The 20,184-nt window shown below is 42.9% G+C and overlaps 1 protein-coding gene across 1 annotated transcript; it reads left to right on the top strand.

Moving 5' to 3' along the window:
• The first annotated feature begins 10,524 nt into the window (after nt 1–10,524).
• On the top strand, nt 10,525–19,945 carry LOC115553203 (tumor necrosis factor receptor superfamily member 14-like). Its single transcript, XM_030369357.1, has 12 exons — nt 10,525–10,618; nt 13,596–13,667; nt 14,018–14,208; nt 14,563–14,688; nt 14,890–15,048; nt 15,379–15,466; nt 15,898–16,028; nt 16,187–16,212; nt 16,343–16,373; nt 17,091–17,152; nt 17,380–17,626; nt 19,223–19,945. Exons 3-11 carry the CDS (start codon nt 14,049–14,051, stop codon nt 17,446–17,448), a joined length of 852 nt encoding a protein of 283 aa, XP_030225217.1. The 5' UTR covers nt 10,525–10,618; nt 13,596–13,667; nt 14,018–14,048; the 3' UTR covers nt 17,449–17,626; nt 19,223–19,945.
• The last annotated feature ends 239 nt before the right edge of the window (nt 19,946–20,184 follow it).

Genomic DNA, 20,184 nt, shown 5'->3' with positions numbered 1-20,184 from the left:
GATTCAACTGATTCTACATGTATTCATTACATTACGTTTGTGTTCACAATAATAGGATGCATATTGCTCATTATAGCGTTAGTCTATGGAGGTAAGCATTACATTCAGCTCTATCATGTATCATGTGACATTACACTCTTAACATGTATCATGTTACATTAAACCATAATGTATTATGGTAACATTAAACTAGCATGTATTATGTTACACTTAACTAATATGTATCATGGTTAAATTAAACTTTAACATGTGTCATGGTTACAATGAACTAACATGTATCATGTTTCATTAAACAATAATGTATTACTTTACACTAAACTAACATCTATCACGGTGATGCTGAATGATAGTGACTGCTCTCCTGACATGTTACTGCATTGTTTATCTCTATATAGCATTGAATTGTAGAAGACGTCTGAAGGTAAGTGTTATAACTGGTTTGATACAGAACACAATAATATCTGTGACCCTAGCTGGCAGTGGGGGAGTTATTAGATGATGACCTTGTAATGAACCCAATGTTGATATTTTATTCACTTTTTTTTCTTTTATAGAGATGGAGAGGGGGTACCTTATATGGTAAGTTCTTATTCCACATGTTTCACTTTGTACATTTGTAACAGATCATTTAATAAAATCCATTTACTTGCAAGGGTTACTACATATTTCATAATACCAGTCATAGTCCTGGTAGATAAGGGTTACATTCAACTAACATGTATCATGATAACATTAAACTATAACATCTATCATATTACATTCAACTTTAACGTGTATCATGGTCACATTAAGCTAATGTATCATGGTTACATTAAACTAATGTATCATGGTTAAATTAAACTAACATGTATCATGTTACATTAAACTAACATGAATCAGGGTTACATTAAACTAACATGTATAATTTTATATTAAACTAACATGTATCAGGGTTATGCTGAATGATGTGACTGCTGTCCTGACATGTTGATGTGTTGTTTCTCTCTATAGAATACGCTAATCGAATAGATGAGATGGTAAGTGTTATTACTGGTTTGATACAGAACACAATAATATGTGTGAACCTAGCTGGCAGTGGTGGAGTTATTAGATGATGACCAGAGGCGGATTAACACCCAGGCTAGCCTCGGCTGAGCCTAGGGGCCCAGGTGTGCAAGGGGTCCTGGATTGGACAGACAGAAATACGTGGTCGCGGCAGCTATGGGGAACTCACACTTGTTTCTGCATCATTGGTGTTTTAGTGAAGGGTGTGTGTGTGTGTGTGTGTGTGTGTGTGTGTGTGTGTGTGTGTGTGTGTGTGTGTGTGTGTGTGTGTGTGTGTGTGTGTGTGTGTGTGTGTGTGTGTGTGTGTGCCAGTGCACCCCGTGTGTGTGTGAGGGCCATGTAATAATCCTAGCATGCTTTTACACATGGCACTAAATTGAGTTCGTTCTGCGTGATCAGTAAGGGGGCCACACAAAAAAATTAGTAGCCTAGGGGCCAATGACCACCTTAATCCACCACTGGTGATGACCTTGTAATAAACCTAATGTTCATATTTTACTCAAATTTTTATTTTATTGAAAAAGGAAACACTGGAACTGGGGAAGGAGTGTTACAGTAAGTTCTTCTTCCACATTTATCACTGTGTGAATGAGTTACAGATCATTTATTAATGTCCAGTGATTTGCAAGGGTTACTGACTCACACCAAGTCAAATGATATCGCTGTGATTCAAAACATTTCATCTAATTGTACCAGAGAGTCAGAGCCTACCTAGCAGAGGGACCAGAGTGGCATCACAGGGATACACAGAAATGGCCGTGCCTGTACACTTACACAAAATCAAGCATTTTACTGTATTATTATTACTGACACTTGCTGTAAAAACACATTCCTCCATAAGGTTTGACATAACAAATATAAGTAAGATCAGGACAGCTCTGATTATACACTAAACCCCCCACAATCAGGGTTTCATTTTGGGCAATTTTGAAGTTAAAGTTAAGTTCTAATAACACATTGGTCTAACATTGAAATTTTACTAAGACAAATCATGCAGTAAAACAGTTGATTTTGGCTAGGTGTATACTCAGAGTCTTCCTGATATCAAATATATCTGCCACTGTCAGACCTTAGACCATATTGTTTGCGTCAGACATAAAGTAATTTCAATGTAATAATGTGGGACTCTAATTGTGAAATTCTCTAAAACTATACAATAAAAACGCTTGATTGTGTTTAAGTGATTAGTTAGAATTTTCATTTTTCTAATTGTCAGTACTTAAAGAGCAATGTGTTTCTACAGTCATTTTAATGTAATGTAGGATTTCCATTCTCTAAAATGTATCTGATATGATGTGTCGCTAACTCTCTGATCACGCTTGGTCGTCTCAATGCATTTGCCGTAAAGGATAGACTAGACCAGGTTTTGTTTGTAATGTAAGGCTAACTTTATCTACTCTATAACCGTCCAGGTGGAGCTGCTGGAGAAAGAACATCTGATCCCTCATCCACACCTCTCCTCTCTACAGAGCTTGTACGTTCAGCCCATTATTGGTGGCCTCTGTGTCATTAATAATAATCTGCTATTTCGTCTTTTTTATTATTATTGTTATTATTATTATTGTTCAATGCTACAGTTACACCGTGTTACTAATTAATTGTAGGTCCTAGTCAAATTCTATGAAGTGTATTTGTACAGTGCTACCATATATGTAGTAGAATGACAGAGGACTTGATGCAGTGGTAACAGTATGGATGAACTGTGTGTTTGAACACAGCCTGCAGGTCTAGAGACATCCATCCCTCCAGCTCCCTCCAGTGAAACACAGCCTGCAGGTCTAGAGACATCCATCCCTCCAGCTCCCTCCAGTGAAACACAGCCTGCAGGTCTAGAGACATCCATCCCTCCAGCTCCCTCCAGTGAAACACAGCCTGCTGAAGGTGAGTTGTGTTAATTGTGTTAAAGCTGCAGTAATGTAACTCATGTCAATATAGCCTAATCCAGACACATTGTTGCTATAAGGGTGCACTCACACTAGGGCCGTCTGGCCGTGGCCGTTGGCCGTTTTCACACCTAAGCGTGCTCAAATGGCCCCATTGTTCTCTGGCCTGCACTCACACTGGGCCATCTGGCCGTGGCCGTTGGCCGTCGCAACTGTGGCCTGGCCACGGTAGGCTCTTGGACATACGTCATCACGTCGAAAGTAACACGTCATCACCAAGTGTCCTCTGCATGGACCATAATAAAGTCTGCCGCCAGTCAGAGTTTTAATAACAAACAACACAGAGAACACAGTTCGCACTTTGCTGAGCCTGTTGCTTATTTGGATATATGTTTACTGTTTAATGGGAAAGAAGGCTCGTCGCCTTTATTATGTCTGTGGTCGTCGCATGCACTATACGTCATCCAGCTCAGGTTGCATAGCCGTGCGTGTGCGCGTGTCGGCTCATTAGCATCTGTACCGTAGCGGCCCGTACCGTATTAGCACACCTCTCCCAAGTGGCCAAATTGGCCTGGCCTGGCCACACTGGCCACACTCAATTCTATCAAATATTCATGATCAGTTATAATCAAATGGTTACATTAAACTCTAACATGTATCATGGTTACAGTAAACTAACATGTATCATGGTTACCTTGATCCAACATGTATCTTGGTTACATTAAACAAACATGTTACAGGTTAGTTTAATGTTAACATGATACATGTTACATGTATAATGTTAACATTAACTAACATGTATCTTGGTTACATTAAAGTAACATGTATCTTGGATACATTAGACTAACATTTATCATGGTTACATTAGACTATCATGTATCTTGGTTATGCTGAATGATTGACTGCTGTCCTGACATGTTGCTGCTGCTGCTTGGTCGACTCACTGCGTTTACCATAAAGGATAGAATACGCGTGCACTCCAAATTAAGGAGCGGCTGGCTTGACCACAGGTGTAGAAAGGTTGGATCACGTGGAAAACCTAAAGCCAACCAAACCAGAGTTCACTTGGAAGCGGACATAGATCCCTGTTTTCAATGATCGTTTGCTTTATTGGACCAAACTGGCGTTCAAATGACACTCCACCCGAAGCAAAGGCACCGTCAGGGGAAACGCTCCAGGGTTTGATTTAACCGGACTTAACAGCTCTGGTGTGGAAGCATCCTTCTACTACTTTTGTCCTCGTTTGACAACGATAATGGCAGCCATATCCCTACACTGTTTCAGTCTGGTTGTGTGTCTGTCTCTGGATGTGTGTCTGGTTGTGTGCCCCTTGTGTGCCTCTTGTTTTTTGTCTGTGGTTTTGTGGGGTGGTTGTGTTACTGGTTTTGTTTATGGTGGTGTGTCCCTGGATGTGAGGAGTGGTAGTGTGTCTCTGGTCTGCGGTTGTGTGTTTGTTTCTGGGTGTGCGGTTGTGTGTTTGTTCTCTGCCGGCCCTGTGTGGGTTTGCATCTCTGGGTGTGTGTGTGTGTCTGTTTGTTACTGTGTCTGGTAGTGTGTGTGTGTGTGTGTGTGTGTGTGTGTGTGTGTGTGTGTGTGTGTGTGTGTGTGTGTGTGTGTGTGTGTGTGTGTGTGTGTGTGTGTCTGGTTGTGTCCTCATCTCCACCTGAGAGTACCCAGCTGCAGAGCTGCTCCACTGGGCTTCAGTCTTCAGTGAGTGTTGCTGCATGTGGAGGCTGGCTGTATGTCCTGACTCTCTGCTGCCTTCTCTTCCAGTGACTACACCACTAAGGTCCACTGACGGTCCTGCACCCACCGGGGACCAACAAGAATGTACCACAACTATCCCTGATGGAACTATGGATGATCAAGATGAAGATTATTAAGAGTCTGGGACCAGCCCCTCCCTCAAGCCCCGCACATAATGGATCTGTGTCAGTCTCAGTCCATCAGGAGGACCATCAGCCTGTCCACACCAAGAGAGACCATGGAGCCTCCCAGTCCCCCCCCCCTCAGTCTGGGTCTCCCCACCACCTCCCGGACAGCCAGCAGGTCTTTGGTTCGCTCCAAGTTGGTATCAAGTTACTTTAATTTCCCAAGAGCCAAGTTTCGTATCGACTGTGTTTCACTATTGAAGGGTTATGACCTTGCAGAAGAAGAAGTAAAACCAGATATTGAAAATTCTGAATCAACATGAAAGTGAATCTGATGTCTCAAACGGAGGGAGTAAATACACCAGGCAGATTCTTTCGAAGAGGCGTGTGGTGATAATCCATATTTGATCAATCCTCTGTGTTTTCTGTGAGGCGTCCTGGGATATGATGGGTAACGTTGGCTTGAGTACAATCTCCATCCTGTACAGGGAATGTTTATATGGAGATATGGAGATTGAGATGTTGAGATGATGGGTGAGAGGAACCACTTGTCTTTGAACGATTTATTAGGATATTTCTGTTTGCAATGTTGTCTTTTTTAGTTTGAGCTCAATGAGTGCAATGTTGACCACTTGGTGAACATGTTTTAGTTATTAGATATGATCACCTGACGCTAGAGTCATTTGGATTAGATCAAATGTTTACGTTTTTCTTAATGAGGTAAAATCCCCCCATTGGTTGAGAAGGGCAGGGTGGGGGACGTTTACATTTAAGCAATAGATCACGCCAGGCTGTGGTATGTGCTCATTATACCACTGTTAAGGGGCGTTGTCCGGCCCCGACGCGCAGCGGAGGGCCGGCGACCCCCTTCACAGTGGTATAATGAGCACATGCCACTGACTGAAGTGATCTATTGCTTTTATACAACGGTTACTATTATGGCAAAACGAAAGTCATAGACACACTACATTTAAAAAAAAAACAAGAAAGTCAAAATAGATGTTTTTTTAAAGAATACAAAAAAGTAGTCCCTCCTGGCTGCCTTCAAAATGCAGGACGGTCGCTATGCAACTCACTATAGCGTCCCTCCGAGAGAAGGCTCGGCTAGAGCGGTTCGCCGGCAATTTATCCTATGGAGCAGTTCACTCACCATGTGCCTAAGCTTTCGTTAGTCTCTCGATCGCCTTGCTCACTCCCGGAGTAACAACATTTACACTACCAACAACTGCTACTTTGTAACCGTTTCTACTTCCAGGCGCGGAGTGATATTCAAACTTTCACAAAATGATTGGGCATCATAGCAGTTATGTATACGCTCATTATACAACAGTTAGGAACCAATCAGAACGCTGGATTTAAGCCACCTGTTGTATAATCTTTTTTTAATGATACTATATTTTTCACTCATGCACATCATTTTGAAGAGAAGGAAACTGTTTCTACGTCAGAGATTTAGCGCCATCACTGTATTGAAGGTGTTGGATTGAATTCAGGACCAATATGCTAAATGCTAAACAGTGTTCCTCTGCTCCACTTTAAGTGAACCCTAGCCTGGTGCTCTGTGTGGCCCTGCAGGAGCTGAGGGCTGGTTCAACCACACTGATCGCTCAATGTGCAACAGGTGTGCAGCCTCACCAAGCAGCTGGGTCCAACCTGTCTGACTCGGGCCAGGTGAGGCTGCTTAAACCAGCCGTCATCCACACACACTCCACAAAACCGTGTCTGAAACGGTCTGTAAGGCCAAATCTTATTTCTACCCCTTACCCCTTTCCCTTCCCCCTCCCCCTTGTTTTGAAGGGGTAAGGGGAAGAAATGGGGTTGGGCCTAAGTGTATTGTTTTTTAACTTTATTTGGAGATTTATTAATGGGGATATTTTGCTTACATTTTACAGTGTTTATTTGTGAACAGAATTTTGGGGGTTTGGATTATTATTAAATGGCCTTCTTTCATCTGTCAAACGTGCCCGTTCTCCAACCTTAGCGACAGAATAGGTATGGTAGGTAACCCTGACAGGTATCATGGTTGTTCTCAATGATGGTGAATCCTAACCTGACATGTTCATGTATTGTTTATCACTATATTATTGTGTCTCTAACTGATGTTTCTCAGAGTGACACAAGGTAGTGGTACTCATCTTGCTTCTGGAAACATTGGACCCGAAGCTTGTATCTGTTTTTAAATGTGTTTGTATTATAAATGTGGATGCCTCATTTGCATCCTTCTTAAATGTTTTGTATTGTTTTATATATGTATATGTATATGTATATATATATTTTATATGTGCTGTCTTTATGGACCTTATATGTCTTGAATAAAAAGTTGATTGATTGTTATATATAGCAAGGACCGGATCAACTATATAAAAACATGTATGTGTTTACTTTAGTTTGACCATGGATACACAGATGTGAGAACCTATAGGCCTCCTGGCAGTGGTGATTATCAAATCCTAGGTCTGTCTTTGTGTGACGAGCTCTGTGGAGCTGACCGTACCCCAGACCAAGGTCATGGTCATGTTTTAGAAGACCACCTTCTGCGCGGTGCATACAGGGATCAGAGACTGAAGGGTCTGATGGGTACCCAGGGACTGGTGACGACGGACTGGGTTTTGAGGCTAACACTGACCTCATTTGCACGAAGGTGCAGCAGCAGTTATATCTCTAAGGAAAAATGGAGGATTTAAAGTCAATACTGTTACGATGTCCCTTTTTTGCAAGGCTTTGATTGAATCTGTTGGAATTGTTTTAATGTAAATCCACTGGGTAGACTGAAAGTGGCCAGTAAGTTCATTGGGTTAGGGCAGAACCTTTTTAATAGGCATGTGCTCAGGAAGGCCCATGTCGGCCTGGACTCTCCGGGCTTCCCCGTGCAGGGAGGGTCGGGCTTCAGGGTGCCATGGGGGAAGACTAAGGAGGACCAGGAACTCCTTATATCCCTGTCGCCATTAAGTTATAGATTCGCTAACAAAATGCAACATTTGCGTAGAGGGAAGACGACACTCCTGTCCCCTCTCAAACCAGTACAACAACCAGTTCAACCATGGTAGCAGCTATCTCCTCAGGAACTCAACCTTCATCCACTACATCTGTGGCTTCTTGCCCCTCTACCTCGACAACGGGCTCAGAAGTGAGACCAGAAAGACCAACAAACCACTCTGGGCTCCTTGCTGTGGAGAACCATGGGCCCAAAGACGCAAAGCCATCTGGACAAGGAGTTATTCAAAATGGTGCCTCAGGAATTCCAGCCGTTTTCGATGGTAGAATACGAGGGGTAGGTAAACTAACATGTATCATGTTACGTGACACTAACGTGTATCATGGTTATATTAAACTAACATCATGATTACATTCAACTCTAACATTTATCATGTTACATTAAATAACATGTATCATGGTAACATTAAACTAACATGTATCATAGTAACATTAAATAACATGTATCATGGTTTCATTAAACTATAACATGTATCATGGTTAGGCTTAATGTTAGTGACAGCTGTCCTAACATATTACTGTATTAAACTAACATGTATCATAGTAACATTAAATAACATGAATCATGGTTAGATTAAACTCTAACATGTATCATGGTTATGCTGAATGATAGTGACTGCTGTCCTGACATGTCACTGTATTGTTTATCTCTTAATAGCATCGGCTATAGAAGACATGATAAGGTAAGTGTTTTTGCACTGGTTTGGTACAGAACACAATATGTGTGAACCTAGCTGGCATTGGTGGAGTTATTAGATGATGACATTGCAATGAACCCAATGTTTGATTCACAATTTTATTTCATAGAAAAAGGAAAGACAGAAAAGACTGTGATTCAAAACATTTCATCTAATTGTACCAGAGAGTCAGAGCCTACCTATCAGAGGGACCAGAGTGGCAGACCTACTGAACAACATCATCTAGATATTAGATTATAGAATGGAGCTATCCATGTATATGAGACACTACTCTCATAGCTGGGGCGATGTGGCCAGCATAACGTCAGCTCAGTGGCGTTTATAACGTAGCTCACTGAGTCGTCATGACAACACAGAGCAGGGACAAAGGGTAGAAAGACTTCAGTCCTTGTTTGACCACGATAATGGCAGCCGTCTCCCTACACGTATTCAGTCAGTCAAGATGTTCTTCTGTGTAGAGAGGCTAATTTGGAGAGGAAACATGCAATGTAAAATGATTAAATGTATTCAGTAGCTTGCTCCTCTGTGTGTGTGTGTGTGTGTGTGTGTGTGTGTGTGTGTGTGTGTGTGTGTGTGTGTGTGTGTGTGTGTGTGTGTGTGTGTGTGTGTGTGTGTGTGTGTGTGTGTGTGTGTGTGTCCTCATCTCCACCTGAGAGTACCCAGCTGCAGAGCTGCTCCACTGGGCTTCAGTCTTCTGTGAGTGTTGCTGCATGTGGAGGCTGGCTATATGTCCTGACTCTCTGCTGCCTTCTCTTCCACAAACTGGATTGCCAGACCCAGTGACCGTCCTGCACCAACCAGGGACCAACAAGAACCTGCCATAACTGTCCCTGATACAGCTATGGAAGATCTTGATGATGATCAGAGTCTGGGTCCAGCCCGACCCTCAAGCCCCAAACATAATAGATCCCCGAACAGGTTAGCAACACCATGGAGTTGTGAGTCTAATGCACACTAGGGATGGAGTTGATGCCTTTGATTTTAATTAAGAGGATGAGAATAGTTATCTTATCTTAACCGACATTTATAACCCATACAAATAGGTTAATAATAGATTACATCTATCGAGGGACGCTTGGGTTTGTCTTTTTTATATAATGTTATGTCTTTGATTTCACCTGGTACTAGTCTATCTGCAACTGTGTAAATAATGCTCAACTCCAATAAAAATACTAATAAATAAATACTAATTAATCTCTTGGCATTTCATGTTTAACATGTCATCTACATGTTAAAATGTATTTCTCAATCCCATTTCCTTCACAGTCAAGTAAAGATAGAGAAGAAGACTCACTATCTTCTCTTATTATTTAGTTGGACTTGTGCTTATACTCCAAGCGACCTTTAGGAGTCAGCTGATATATGAGACTGGGTTGTCGTCAGGTTCTGTTCGGGTCACACATCCCCTCAGTGTCACGAAGGCTTCTGCCTGGGCTTTGGGACGCAACCTCGATGATTTAAGACTGACTCGTGCAGTGACATCTGCTGCCGGCGTTTTTAAAAACAGTTGGAACATAATGTGACGCGTTGGCTATTACGTCCATTCAGTTTCAACTCGAAACAGAAACATCTTGTTTTGACTTATCACACTCACCCCTGGTTCTACAATAGATAGATAACAACTTTATTAATCCCCCGGAGGTGAAATTCCTTTGTTACAACCGCCCAGCAGCAGTGGAAAACACAGGAAAGATACAATGCAAACAAAATAGGCCTACAAAGTAGCCTACTAATGAAAACTAAAATAGACGCTAAAGTAAATGCTGAAGTAAAGACAAACAGAACAAACAGGGTAAACAAAACAAACGGTGCAAACAATATCAATTATAAAGTGGCACAGTACCAGTAATTTATTATACTAAAGTTTATAAATGCAAATGTAAACCAAGAGAAGTGTCGATGCTGCAAACGCAAAATGTAAAACATGGAGGCCCTTTATGGGTATGAGTTTACAGTGGACAGAGCACACCATACCGTGCCTTCCTGGATTCTCCGACCAATGAGAAAGCGATTAGAAAGTCGAGCATCATGAATATGAGTTTCCTCCTATTGTTGCAGTTGAAGGCGGAAGATTGTGGTTCGACGGATAGGCTGCTTGAAATGTTTCGACGGTCTCAATTAAAGTAAGGTAATATAAGCGCTGTCTAATCTGATATCGTCATTATATTCAAGTCCGTTTTTTATAAACTTCAGTTGGTTTGCTATAACTGTATAAAAAAAGAGTGATTTATGGTGCCGTTCTTACTTTCGGGAGAAACAACGTAGACCTTGACACTTGGTTATAACGTGTTTTGATCAAACATTGTGGCTCCTGGTAACATCATATGGTATTTGAAGAATGATTAGCCTATTTAGTTATATTCAGGTTCTTTGTTCACAGTGTTGAACTCCCCGCTTTGCACCTGATATTAACATGCGTTTTGGGAGCTCGGATATTAACCCTTAATCGCCACAACGCCCCCCCCCCCCGGGCTCTAGTTAGTGTGTTATGTAGCCTACAGTGAGGTCCTATCCCTTTCCTTTGCTATTCCAAAATCTCCACCTGAACCCTACCCCTCAACCCTTCGCCTACGAAATGGGTCGACAACCCTTCAAGACCCAGTTACAGTACGTCATTAGTAGTCGTTGACAGGGTTTTGATCTTTATTTTATTTTATTATTTTTTTATTATGGATATTTTGATACAATATCTGTCTCTGGAATTTGACTGTATAGTTTGAATGTCTTAGAAATGCAACCTTACCCACAAGGAAAAGCACTGTATGATTAGATAAGAATATTATTCATGCTCACAATCTGTTAGAAACTGCAGAAGCTTTATTTTGGATCAAAACATAAAACCAGAATAAACATAGAACTTGAGGTAGTATACCATCCATGTAAAACATGAATATCATACAAACAAGAACCAATGATATAATGGAACTAATATTGCGCATTACAGAAAGGCGTCAACCATCAGTGGATGGTTATCTGTCTACCTTCCCGGGGGTTGGGGGGCTTAGAGCTACCAAAGCAGGAGAGGTGCTTGAGGTGGAGGGAGGGGCTCTGTGGTGGCAGCGGCCGCAACGATCTCCTGAAAGAAAACTGAACATTAAGAAGGAATTATATGGCAGAACTGGGTTTTATAGCCACTTGTTATGTACAATATATAATAACTGATAGATATTTCTACCAAAAGGTTTGAAAAAATACACAGTGTGGTTTATAAAGAACGCACAAAATAGTTTATAAAGGAAACACGACATCACATTGATCCACCATTCTCCAGCTCATAAGCACCTTCAACTCACCTAAAACTCGGATGTGCGTCTCCAGTACAACAGGTCCCCCCGCTGTACTGGGATGTGCGTCTCCAGTTCAACAGGTCCCCCCGCTGTACTGGGATGTGCGTCTCCAGTTCAACAGGTCCCACCGCTGTACTGGGATGTGCGTCTCCAGTTCAACAGGGCTCCCTTCTGTACTGGGATGTGCGTCTCCAGTTCAACAGGGCGGCCCACTGTACTGGGATGTGCGTCTCTAGTTCAACAGGGCTCCCTTCTGTACTGGGATGTGCGTCTCCAGTTCAACAGGGCGGCCCACTGTACTGGGATGTGCGTCTCTAGTTCAACTGGGCTCCCTTCTGTACTGGGATGTGCGTCTCCAGTTCAACAGGGCTCCCTTCTGTACTGGGATGTGCGTCTCCAGTTCAACAGGGCTCCCTTCTGTACTGGGATGTGCGTCTCCAGTTCAACTGGGCTCCCTGCTGTACTGGGATGTGCGTCTCCAGTTCAACAGGGCTCCCTTCTGTACTGGGATGTGCGTCTCCAGTTCAACAGGGCTCCCTTCTGTACTGGGATGTGCGTCTCCAGTTCAACAGGGCGGCCCACTGTACTGGGATGTGCGTCTCCAGTTCAACAGGGCTCCCTTCTGTACTGGGATGTGCGTCTCCAGTTCAACAGGGCGGCCCACTGTACTGGGATGTGCGTCTCCAGTTCAACTGGGCTCCCTTCTGTACTGGGATGTGCGTCTCCAGTTCAACAGGGCTCCCTTCTGTACTGGGATGTGCGTCTCCAGTTCAACAGGGCTCCCTTCTGTACTGGGATGTGCGTCTCCAGTTCAACAGGGCTCCCTGCTGTACTGGGATGTGCGTCTCCAGTTCAACAGGGCTCCCTTCTGTACTGGGATGTGCGTCTCCAGTTCAACAGGGCTCCCCGCTGTACTGGGATGTGCGTCTCCAGTACAACCGGTCCCCCCGCTGTACTGGGATGTGCGTCTCCAGTTCAACAGGGCTCCCTGCTGTACTGGGATGTGCGTCTCCAGTTCAACAGGGCTCCCTGCTGTACTGGGATGTGCGTCTCCAGTTCAACAGGGCTCCCTTCTGTACTGGGATGTGCGTCTCCAGTTCAACAGGGCTCCCTTCTGTACTGGGATGTGCGTCTCCAGTTCAACAGGGCTCCCTGCTGTACTGGGATGTGCGTCTCCAGTTCAACAGGGCTCCCCGCTGTACTGGGATGTGCGTCTCCAGTTCAACAGGGCTCCCTTCTGTACTGGGATGTGCGTCTCCAGGTCAACAGGGCTCCCTTCTGTACTGGGATGTGCGTCTCCAGTTCAACAGGGCTCCCCGCTGTACTGAAGATTGTTGTGGAAATAATCGACTAGTTTGCAAAGAGGCGAAGACAAAGGAATAATAAGATGAAGAGCTTTTATTCTCATTGCACCGTGAAGACGGAAACATCCAGGACATTTACTTCTCTATTTCTGCATTTCATCAGAGCTCACATCCAGCCATAACCCAATGACCACGCTTCCTCATTAGTCTGGGGTTTTGCCCGAAAGATCTCCTAAAATAGTGGTTGTTCTAAACGTCCACTCCTTATCGGAGACCGATTTATTTAAATTTTCTGTTTACTGAACACCGGATTTGCTTGACCCTCTCTACTGTTTTTCCAGCACACTGACCACTTCAGCTCATTATATTTTTCCGTAATGTGTGTGTGTGTGTGTGTGTGTATGTGTGTGTGTGTTTGTGTGTGTGTGTGTGTGTGTGTGTGTGTGTGTGTGTGTGTGTGTGTGTGTGTGTGTGTGTGTGTGTGTGTGTGTGTGTGTGTGATCATCCTACATAGGCGTGTCGCTAGAATCAGAGTGTGACCAAAGCCATAAGGACGTGGTTAAAGACGTTCACAAATGGTTCAAAAGTGAGTTTTTTTCCTGCTTTTTGTGACTGTTTGTTAAACGTCCACGGTCTTTATTTTAGCCGCATTTCAGATATTTTAATTTAGTGTACAATTCTTAATTAACTTATGTCTACAGAACCACAGATACGATTCCCCTATTGGTAAAGTCAAGTAGGCTACATTTAATCATGCAACTGGGGTATAACATCTTTATTTGTTAACAACACAGAAATAATAACAAACTACAGAACAGTATGAATATTTGATTGAACCAAACAACAAATCTTTTCAAACCCCCAAATGGTCTTCTAACCCCGTCCCCAGAACTCGTTATTTAATTGATTAACTGCTTTTCTTTCATCTCTCCCCAGATATTTTTGAACTTCAAGAAAAGTCTGATTGATGGTTGAAGCCCAAACAAACCTGACAAACATGTTTGTAACATTCATGTTAATATGTTCAGTATTTAATACGTTTAACGTTGCCGTTGCTGCTTCAATCGAATGTCTTGCCCCGAATGAATACCTAGCAGGGACGGAATGTTGCCCTGAATGTCCGCCTGGTAAGAGTCAAATATCTGAACTGTTATCACGCTGTCTGAAAGTCAACAACGTATAGAAAATGTACTGTTTAATAATCTACCACATCTGCTGTCTAATATTCTACCACAGATACCATATCTACTTTCTAATAATCTACAATAGATACTACATTTACTTTCTAATAATCTACAACAGATCCTACATCCACTTTCTAATAATCTCCAACTGATACGACATCTACTTTCTAATAATCTACAAAAGATACCACATCTACTTTCTAATAATCTATAACAGATACCGTCTACAAATCGACAACATGTCCAACATATACTGTCTATGAATCTACAACATATTCAAAATGTTATTTTCAACAGGAGAGCATCTTGTAAAGGACTGCACACACGGAATCATTACAGAGTGCTCAACGTGCCCCGATGGTACTTTCCAAGCAGGCCATACTAAGGAGCAGCAATGCTCTGCCTGTACAAAGTGTGAAGCAGGTACATCTGTTATTTAATGGAGATGCCCCCCATGCAACCCCCATATGTTGTGTTGATGAGGACGCTGTGTTGTCCATGTTGATATCAGAAGTTGTGTTGTTCATGTTGATTGATATCAGAAGTTGTGTTGTTCATGTTTACATCAGAAGTTGTGTACTCTCAGGTTGTCTCAGGTCCCTCTGTAACTGTTGTGATTGACAGGTCTCGATCTGAAGGTGAAGAAGTCGTGTTCATCAACATCAGATGCTGTGTGTGAGGTCCTGGATGGATTCTTCTGTAGTGACTCTAACAGAGGTGGATGTATGGCCGCTCAGAGACACCGTCTGAGCTGCCGTCCTGGTCACTACATCGGTCAAAGAGGTTGGTGTTCTATATACTGTACGGACACATTAATTATAGATAAATTGTTAAATAAATCAACGTCTACTGAACCTCTTCAGTCCCATAAGGGGCATCCTGCTTCTTACCATTTTAATGTATTAGTGTCCAAGTTACTCCACGATCATCTACAACAGTCTGGCAATGATACCCACAAACACCTTTTAAATTACAATTCTGTTTCATTGTTACTACGATGTTGATCTTGTAATATTTTAACTGTTAACCAATAGAACATTTTAAAATGATCACAAATGTTCCCACTACATCTCAGAACGGTCGTGTTTTAATAAAACATGAATTTTCCTACAGGAACAGCAGATAAAGACACAGAGTGCCTTCACTGTACTGATGGTACATTCTCAGATGGCACGCGGTCGTCTTGCAAGAACCACACAAAGTAAGTGGAGTTAATTAAACAATCTATACATACATTGCAATAATGGTATTAGGAATTAGGCCTGGGCAATATATAGTGTACTGGTGTGGCTTTTATTTGCCTGTTTTTAAGATGCATAACATAGTCATAATGTTATGTTCGTTTTTTTATAATCAGAATAAGATATTGTTTAAAGGTCATTAATGCTTGACAATATATATAACTTACCATTCAGTAATTTTCTCCAAATCGGCATCCAATGAACTCAGTCACAGGGAGGTACAGATCATTAGGAGCATGTAGGGGTCAGGCATCTAGCTCAAGAACCTTCCTGAAGGCCTACAGGAAGGTTGTGGACATTGGGGATCGAACCCAGTACCTTTTAAACCTGGAGACCAACACCCAGTCTACAACTCTTAGAACTAAACCTGGTTTTGTCCTTCTGGTTTCAGATGTGATTCTGTGGGAGGGGTGCAGATACAACCAGGAACTGATTCAACTGATTCTACATGTCTTAAATATGTGGCAATTGCGTTCATAATAATAGTATGCATATTGCTTATACCAATCATCGTCCTGGGAGGTAAGCGTTACATTCAACTCTAACATGTATTATGGTTACATTCAACAATAATGTATTGTGGTTACATTAAACTAGCATGCACTAACATGTATCATGGTGATGCTGAATGATGTTGACTTCTCTCCTGACATGATACTGTATTGTTTATCTCTATATAGCATGGGTTTACAGAAGACGTAATATGGTGAGTGTTATTCCTGGTTTTATACATAATACAATAATATGTGTGACCCTAGCTGGCAGTGGTGGACTTATTAGATGATGACCTTTTGAAGAACCCAATGTTGATATTTTATTCACTTTTTCATTTATAGGAAAAGGAAAAGCAGGGGTGGTGCTGGCATGGTAAGTTCTTATTCCACATGTTTCACTTTGTTAATGAACAGATCATTTATTACTACCCAGTGATTAGCAAGTGTTACTGGGTCACACCAAGTCAAATGATATCGCTGTGATTCAAAACATTTCATCTAATTGTAGCAGAGAGTCAGAGCCTACCTAGCAGAGGGACCAGAGTGGCAGACCTACTGAACAACATCCTCTAGACATTAGATTATAGAATGGAGCTATCATATCATCATCAACATCATATCACTGTGTGGGGATTTGGCGCCCCCTCCGGCTGCAGGCGCCCCCTCCGGCTGCAGGCGCCCCTGCTTACTGAGACGGTGCTGCGCACAGAAGGGGGGGGGGGGGGGGGGGGGGGGGTCTCGCCCGGGTTGTAATTCAATGAAGAACCGCCCCTGGTCATGACAACACAGAGCAGGGACAAAGGGTAGAAAGACTTCTGTCCTTGTTTGACCACGATAATGGCAGCCGTCTCCCTACACGTATTCAGTCTGTCAAGATGTTCTTCTGTGTAGAGGCTAATTCAGAGTGGAAACCAGGAACTGGTTCAACTGATTCTACATGATTAGAATATATGGAGCAGTTCATAATGATAGGATACATATGTGTCATAATATCAATCATAGTCCTGGGAGGTAAGGATTACGTTAAACTAACGTGTATCACGGTTACATTACATGTAAGGCTATCTTTATCTACTCGATAACCGTCCAGGTGAAGCTGCTGGAGAAAGAACACCTGGTTCCTCATCCACATCTCTCCTCTCTGTGGAACTTGTACGTCAACCCATTATTTGTGATCTCTGTGCCATTTGTTAATATACTGCTATTTTGTCTTTATTATTATTGTTATAATTTTGTGTTATATCTTGTTTCTAATTAATCATTCTGGGTCTCCCCTCCACCTCCCGGTCTAACCTCCTCAGTCTGGGTCTCCCCTCCACCTCCAGGTCCACCCCCCTCAGTCTGGGTCTCCCCTCCACCTCCCTGTCTAGCCTCCTCAGTCTGGGTCTCCCCTCCACCTCCAGGTCCACCCCCCTCAGTCTGGGTCTCCCCTCCACCTCCCGGTCTAGCCTCCTCAGTCTGGGTCTCCCCTCCACCTCCCGGTCCACTTTCCTCAGTCTGGGTCCCCCCTCCACCTCCCAGTCAGCCAGAAAGTGAATCTGATGACTCAAACTCACTAAAACCAGTCCCCATCAGGAGAGACCATGGAGTCTCCCAGGTCACCCCCCTTATTCCGTCAGCCAGAAGGTGTCGTGTTCGCTCCAAGTCGGAATCAAGTCACTTTAATATCCCAAGACCCAGGCGCCGTGCTTCACTACTGAAGGGGAATGACGTTGCAGAAGAAGAAGAATGGCCAGTTCTAGAAAGTCTGGATTAACTTGAAAGTGAATCTGATGACTGAAGCTCAAAAACGGAAGAAGGAAATACACCAGTCTGAAACATCTTCTTTTTTTTTGGAGCGAATTTCTTGATGATACTTTTGATGTTTTTGCACTATTTTTTAAACTAACGATGACACGTAAATTTTTAACTCATGCTTTTTTTTGCATTTTGTAAAGAATGAAGCTGTGGTTCCGTGCTAAACGTTAGGTGCTATAATAGTATTGAAGGTGCAATAATTCAGGTGCTGATCAGTGTTTCTCGGCTCCACTTTAAGGGTGCACTCACACTAGGCCATCTGGCCGTGGCCGTTGGCCGCGCAACGGTAGGCTCTTGTACTTCTAACAACAATGGACAACAACACAGAGAACACAGTTCGCACTTTGACCGACACTCGACTTCTCTATGGGACCAACGTGAACCAACAGTTGAACCGCTTTACGCCATGTTTACCGTTTAATGGGAAAGAAGGCTCATCGCCTTTTATTATGTCCATGGTCGTCGCATGGACTATACGTCACCCAGCTCAGGTTGCGTAGCCGTGCGTGTGCGCGTGTCGGCTCATTAGCATCTGTACCGTAGCGGCCCGTACCAAAGCAGCACACCTCTCCCAAGTGGCCAAGTTGGCCTGGCCTGGCCAGACTGGCCACACTCACACTGGCAGATTTGAGCACGGTTAGGTGTGAAAACGGCCACGGCCAGATGGCCTAGTGTGAGTGCACCCTCAGTGAAACACGGCCTGCTACTCCATGGGCCTCTACGGATTCTGTTTATTGTGCTTCGGATTTTTTTATTTGCGGGCAATTTGCTTATGATGTAACGAGTGAAGTCTACATTGGTCCTTCGCGAGTGTTTACTGGTGGTCAGGATTTGGCAGATGCAATTATCCTCTGGGCGCTTTTCTTTTTTTAATGCAGCATATATGCTACCAGCAGCCCTCGCTCGTCTTCAAAAGGCTGATGCTCAGTACCTCTTTTCGTTTCGTACCCCCTTTACAGTCTGGCATTGTTTGTCTGGTAAACTTTGTTGATGTCAAGATAAGTGTTAAATTGCCAACACTGTTCTTTGTCCTGAGTGTATTAGTATTACCTATCCCGAGCCAATACCCTGGTGTTTCCAACGCCGTTTTGCAAAACAAGCCAAAACACAAACTGTGGTTTTCAACTTTTATTGATCGAATAGGATTTTCAACCTCAGACAATACGCTGTAGAGCCTATTGTAATGCAGCGTTGAATGGATGAATAGCTCACATAAGGGTACCCAGCACTTTTCAGACCACACTCAAGCTTATGGTTATTGTCCCCACCACTTCTAAAAACAAACTGACGTCCTTGCATTCACGTCATTATATGACACCTTAGTATGGTTAAACATGACAATAAATGTAATTCACTGAAACCTGTCCCCATCAGGAGAGACCATGGAGTCTCCCAGGTCACCCCCCTTATTCCGTCAGCCAGAAGGTGACGGAATAAACAACGTTTATAGGTCATAAAAGTCGAAAAAGCTAAATAGACAACTGATATTACAGCGTGGTAACGCTGGGGTCGGTCAGAATCGACACCACGAGGCGGTCCTGTTGGTGGGAGGGTTCGTGCGTTGTTTGATTAACAAGTGGGGGCTTTAAATAAAGGCAGCTCTCGGGGTCGTGCGGTGTTTGGGGCGCAAGAGTTGCAAACTAAGTTAACAAGGCGCCTTGTTCAAACTACATGCGTCCGTCGACGGATGGGGGCTTTTTGAGGCCTTGTTCACACTACATGCGTCCGTCGACGGATGGCCGAGGGTGTGTCTGACGTATAGGGGACTAGTTTTTGCAGACACATACTGCCAATCAAATCGCTTCCCACTACACAGCCGATGTGTGGATCTTAAATACATTGCACTTTCTAAAAAGCTTTTTTAACTTTGCCTTTATTTTCTATTTTAATACTAAAGTGCCTGCTTTTTAACTTTCTATTTTAATCATTTCTTTGCATTAGGGGTACATGTCATGTCCGCGGGTTGTATTTATAAATTGTAGAAAATATCTTTATTTTTTATTTCACTTAAAAAGGTCAACCAATTCTATAAAAAAAAAATCAGACAACGCATATTCTATACTAGAAGTTGCTGTTTTTGTGCTGTCCTAATTGCTGAATGTCAGGTGTTGCTTTAAGAAAAAAAAATAAACAATGTGTTTTTGAGAATTATTTTCATCATTATTTCTTGGAATTAATCATTATAATATGATGAACATTAAATTATCCACTTTGTGTGTGTCCGAGAAATTTCCGTCAACCGTGTTACCCACTGACAAAACCCCTATAATTCAGCAAGGGTTTGCTCCAAAGTCACATGTCCAACCCCACGTGATGTCATTTCCTGCAGTGGTGGTAAATTTGAAAACAGTTGGGTAAGTTTTTCCTTCTCCTCTTCAATATTTCAT

This window comes from Gadus morhua, chromosome 1 (genome assembly GCF_902167405.1).
Source record: "Gadus morhua chromosome 1, gadMor3.0, whole genome shotgun sequence".
Taxonomy (NCBI): Eukaryota; Metazoa; Chordata; class Actinopteri; order Gadiformes; family Gadidae; genus Gadus; species Gadus morhua.
The sequence above is the reverse complement of the archived record's forward strand: the minus strand, read 5'-3'. Positions and strand labels throughout refer to the sequence as shown.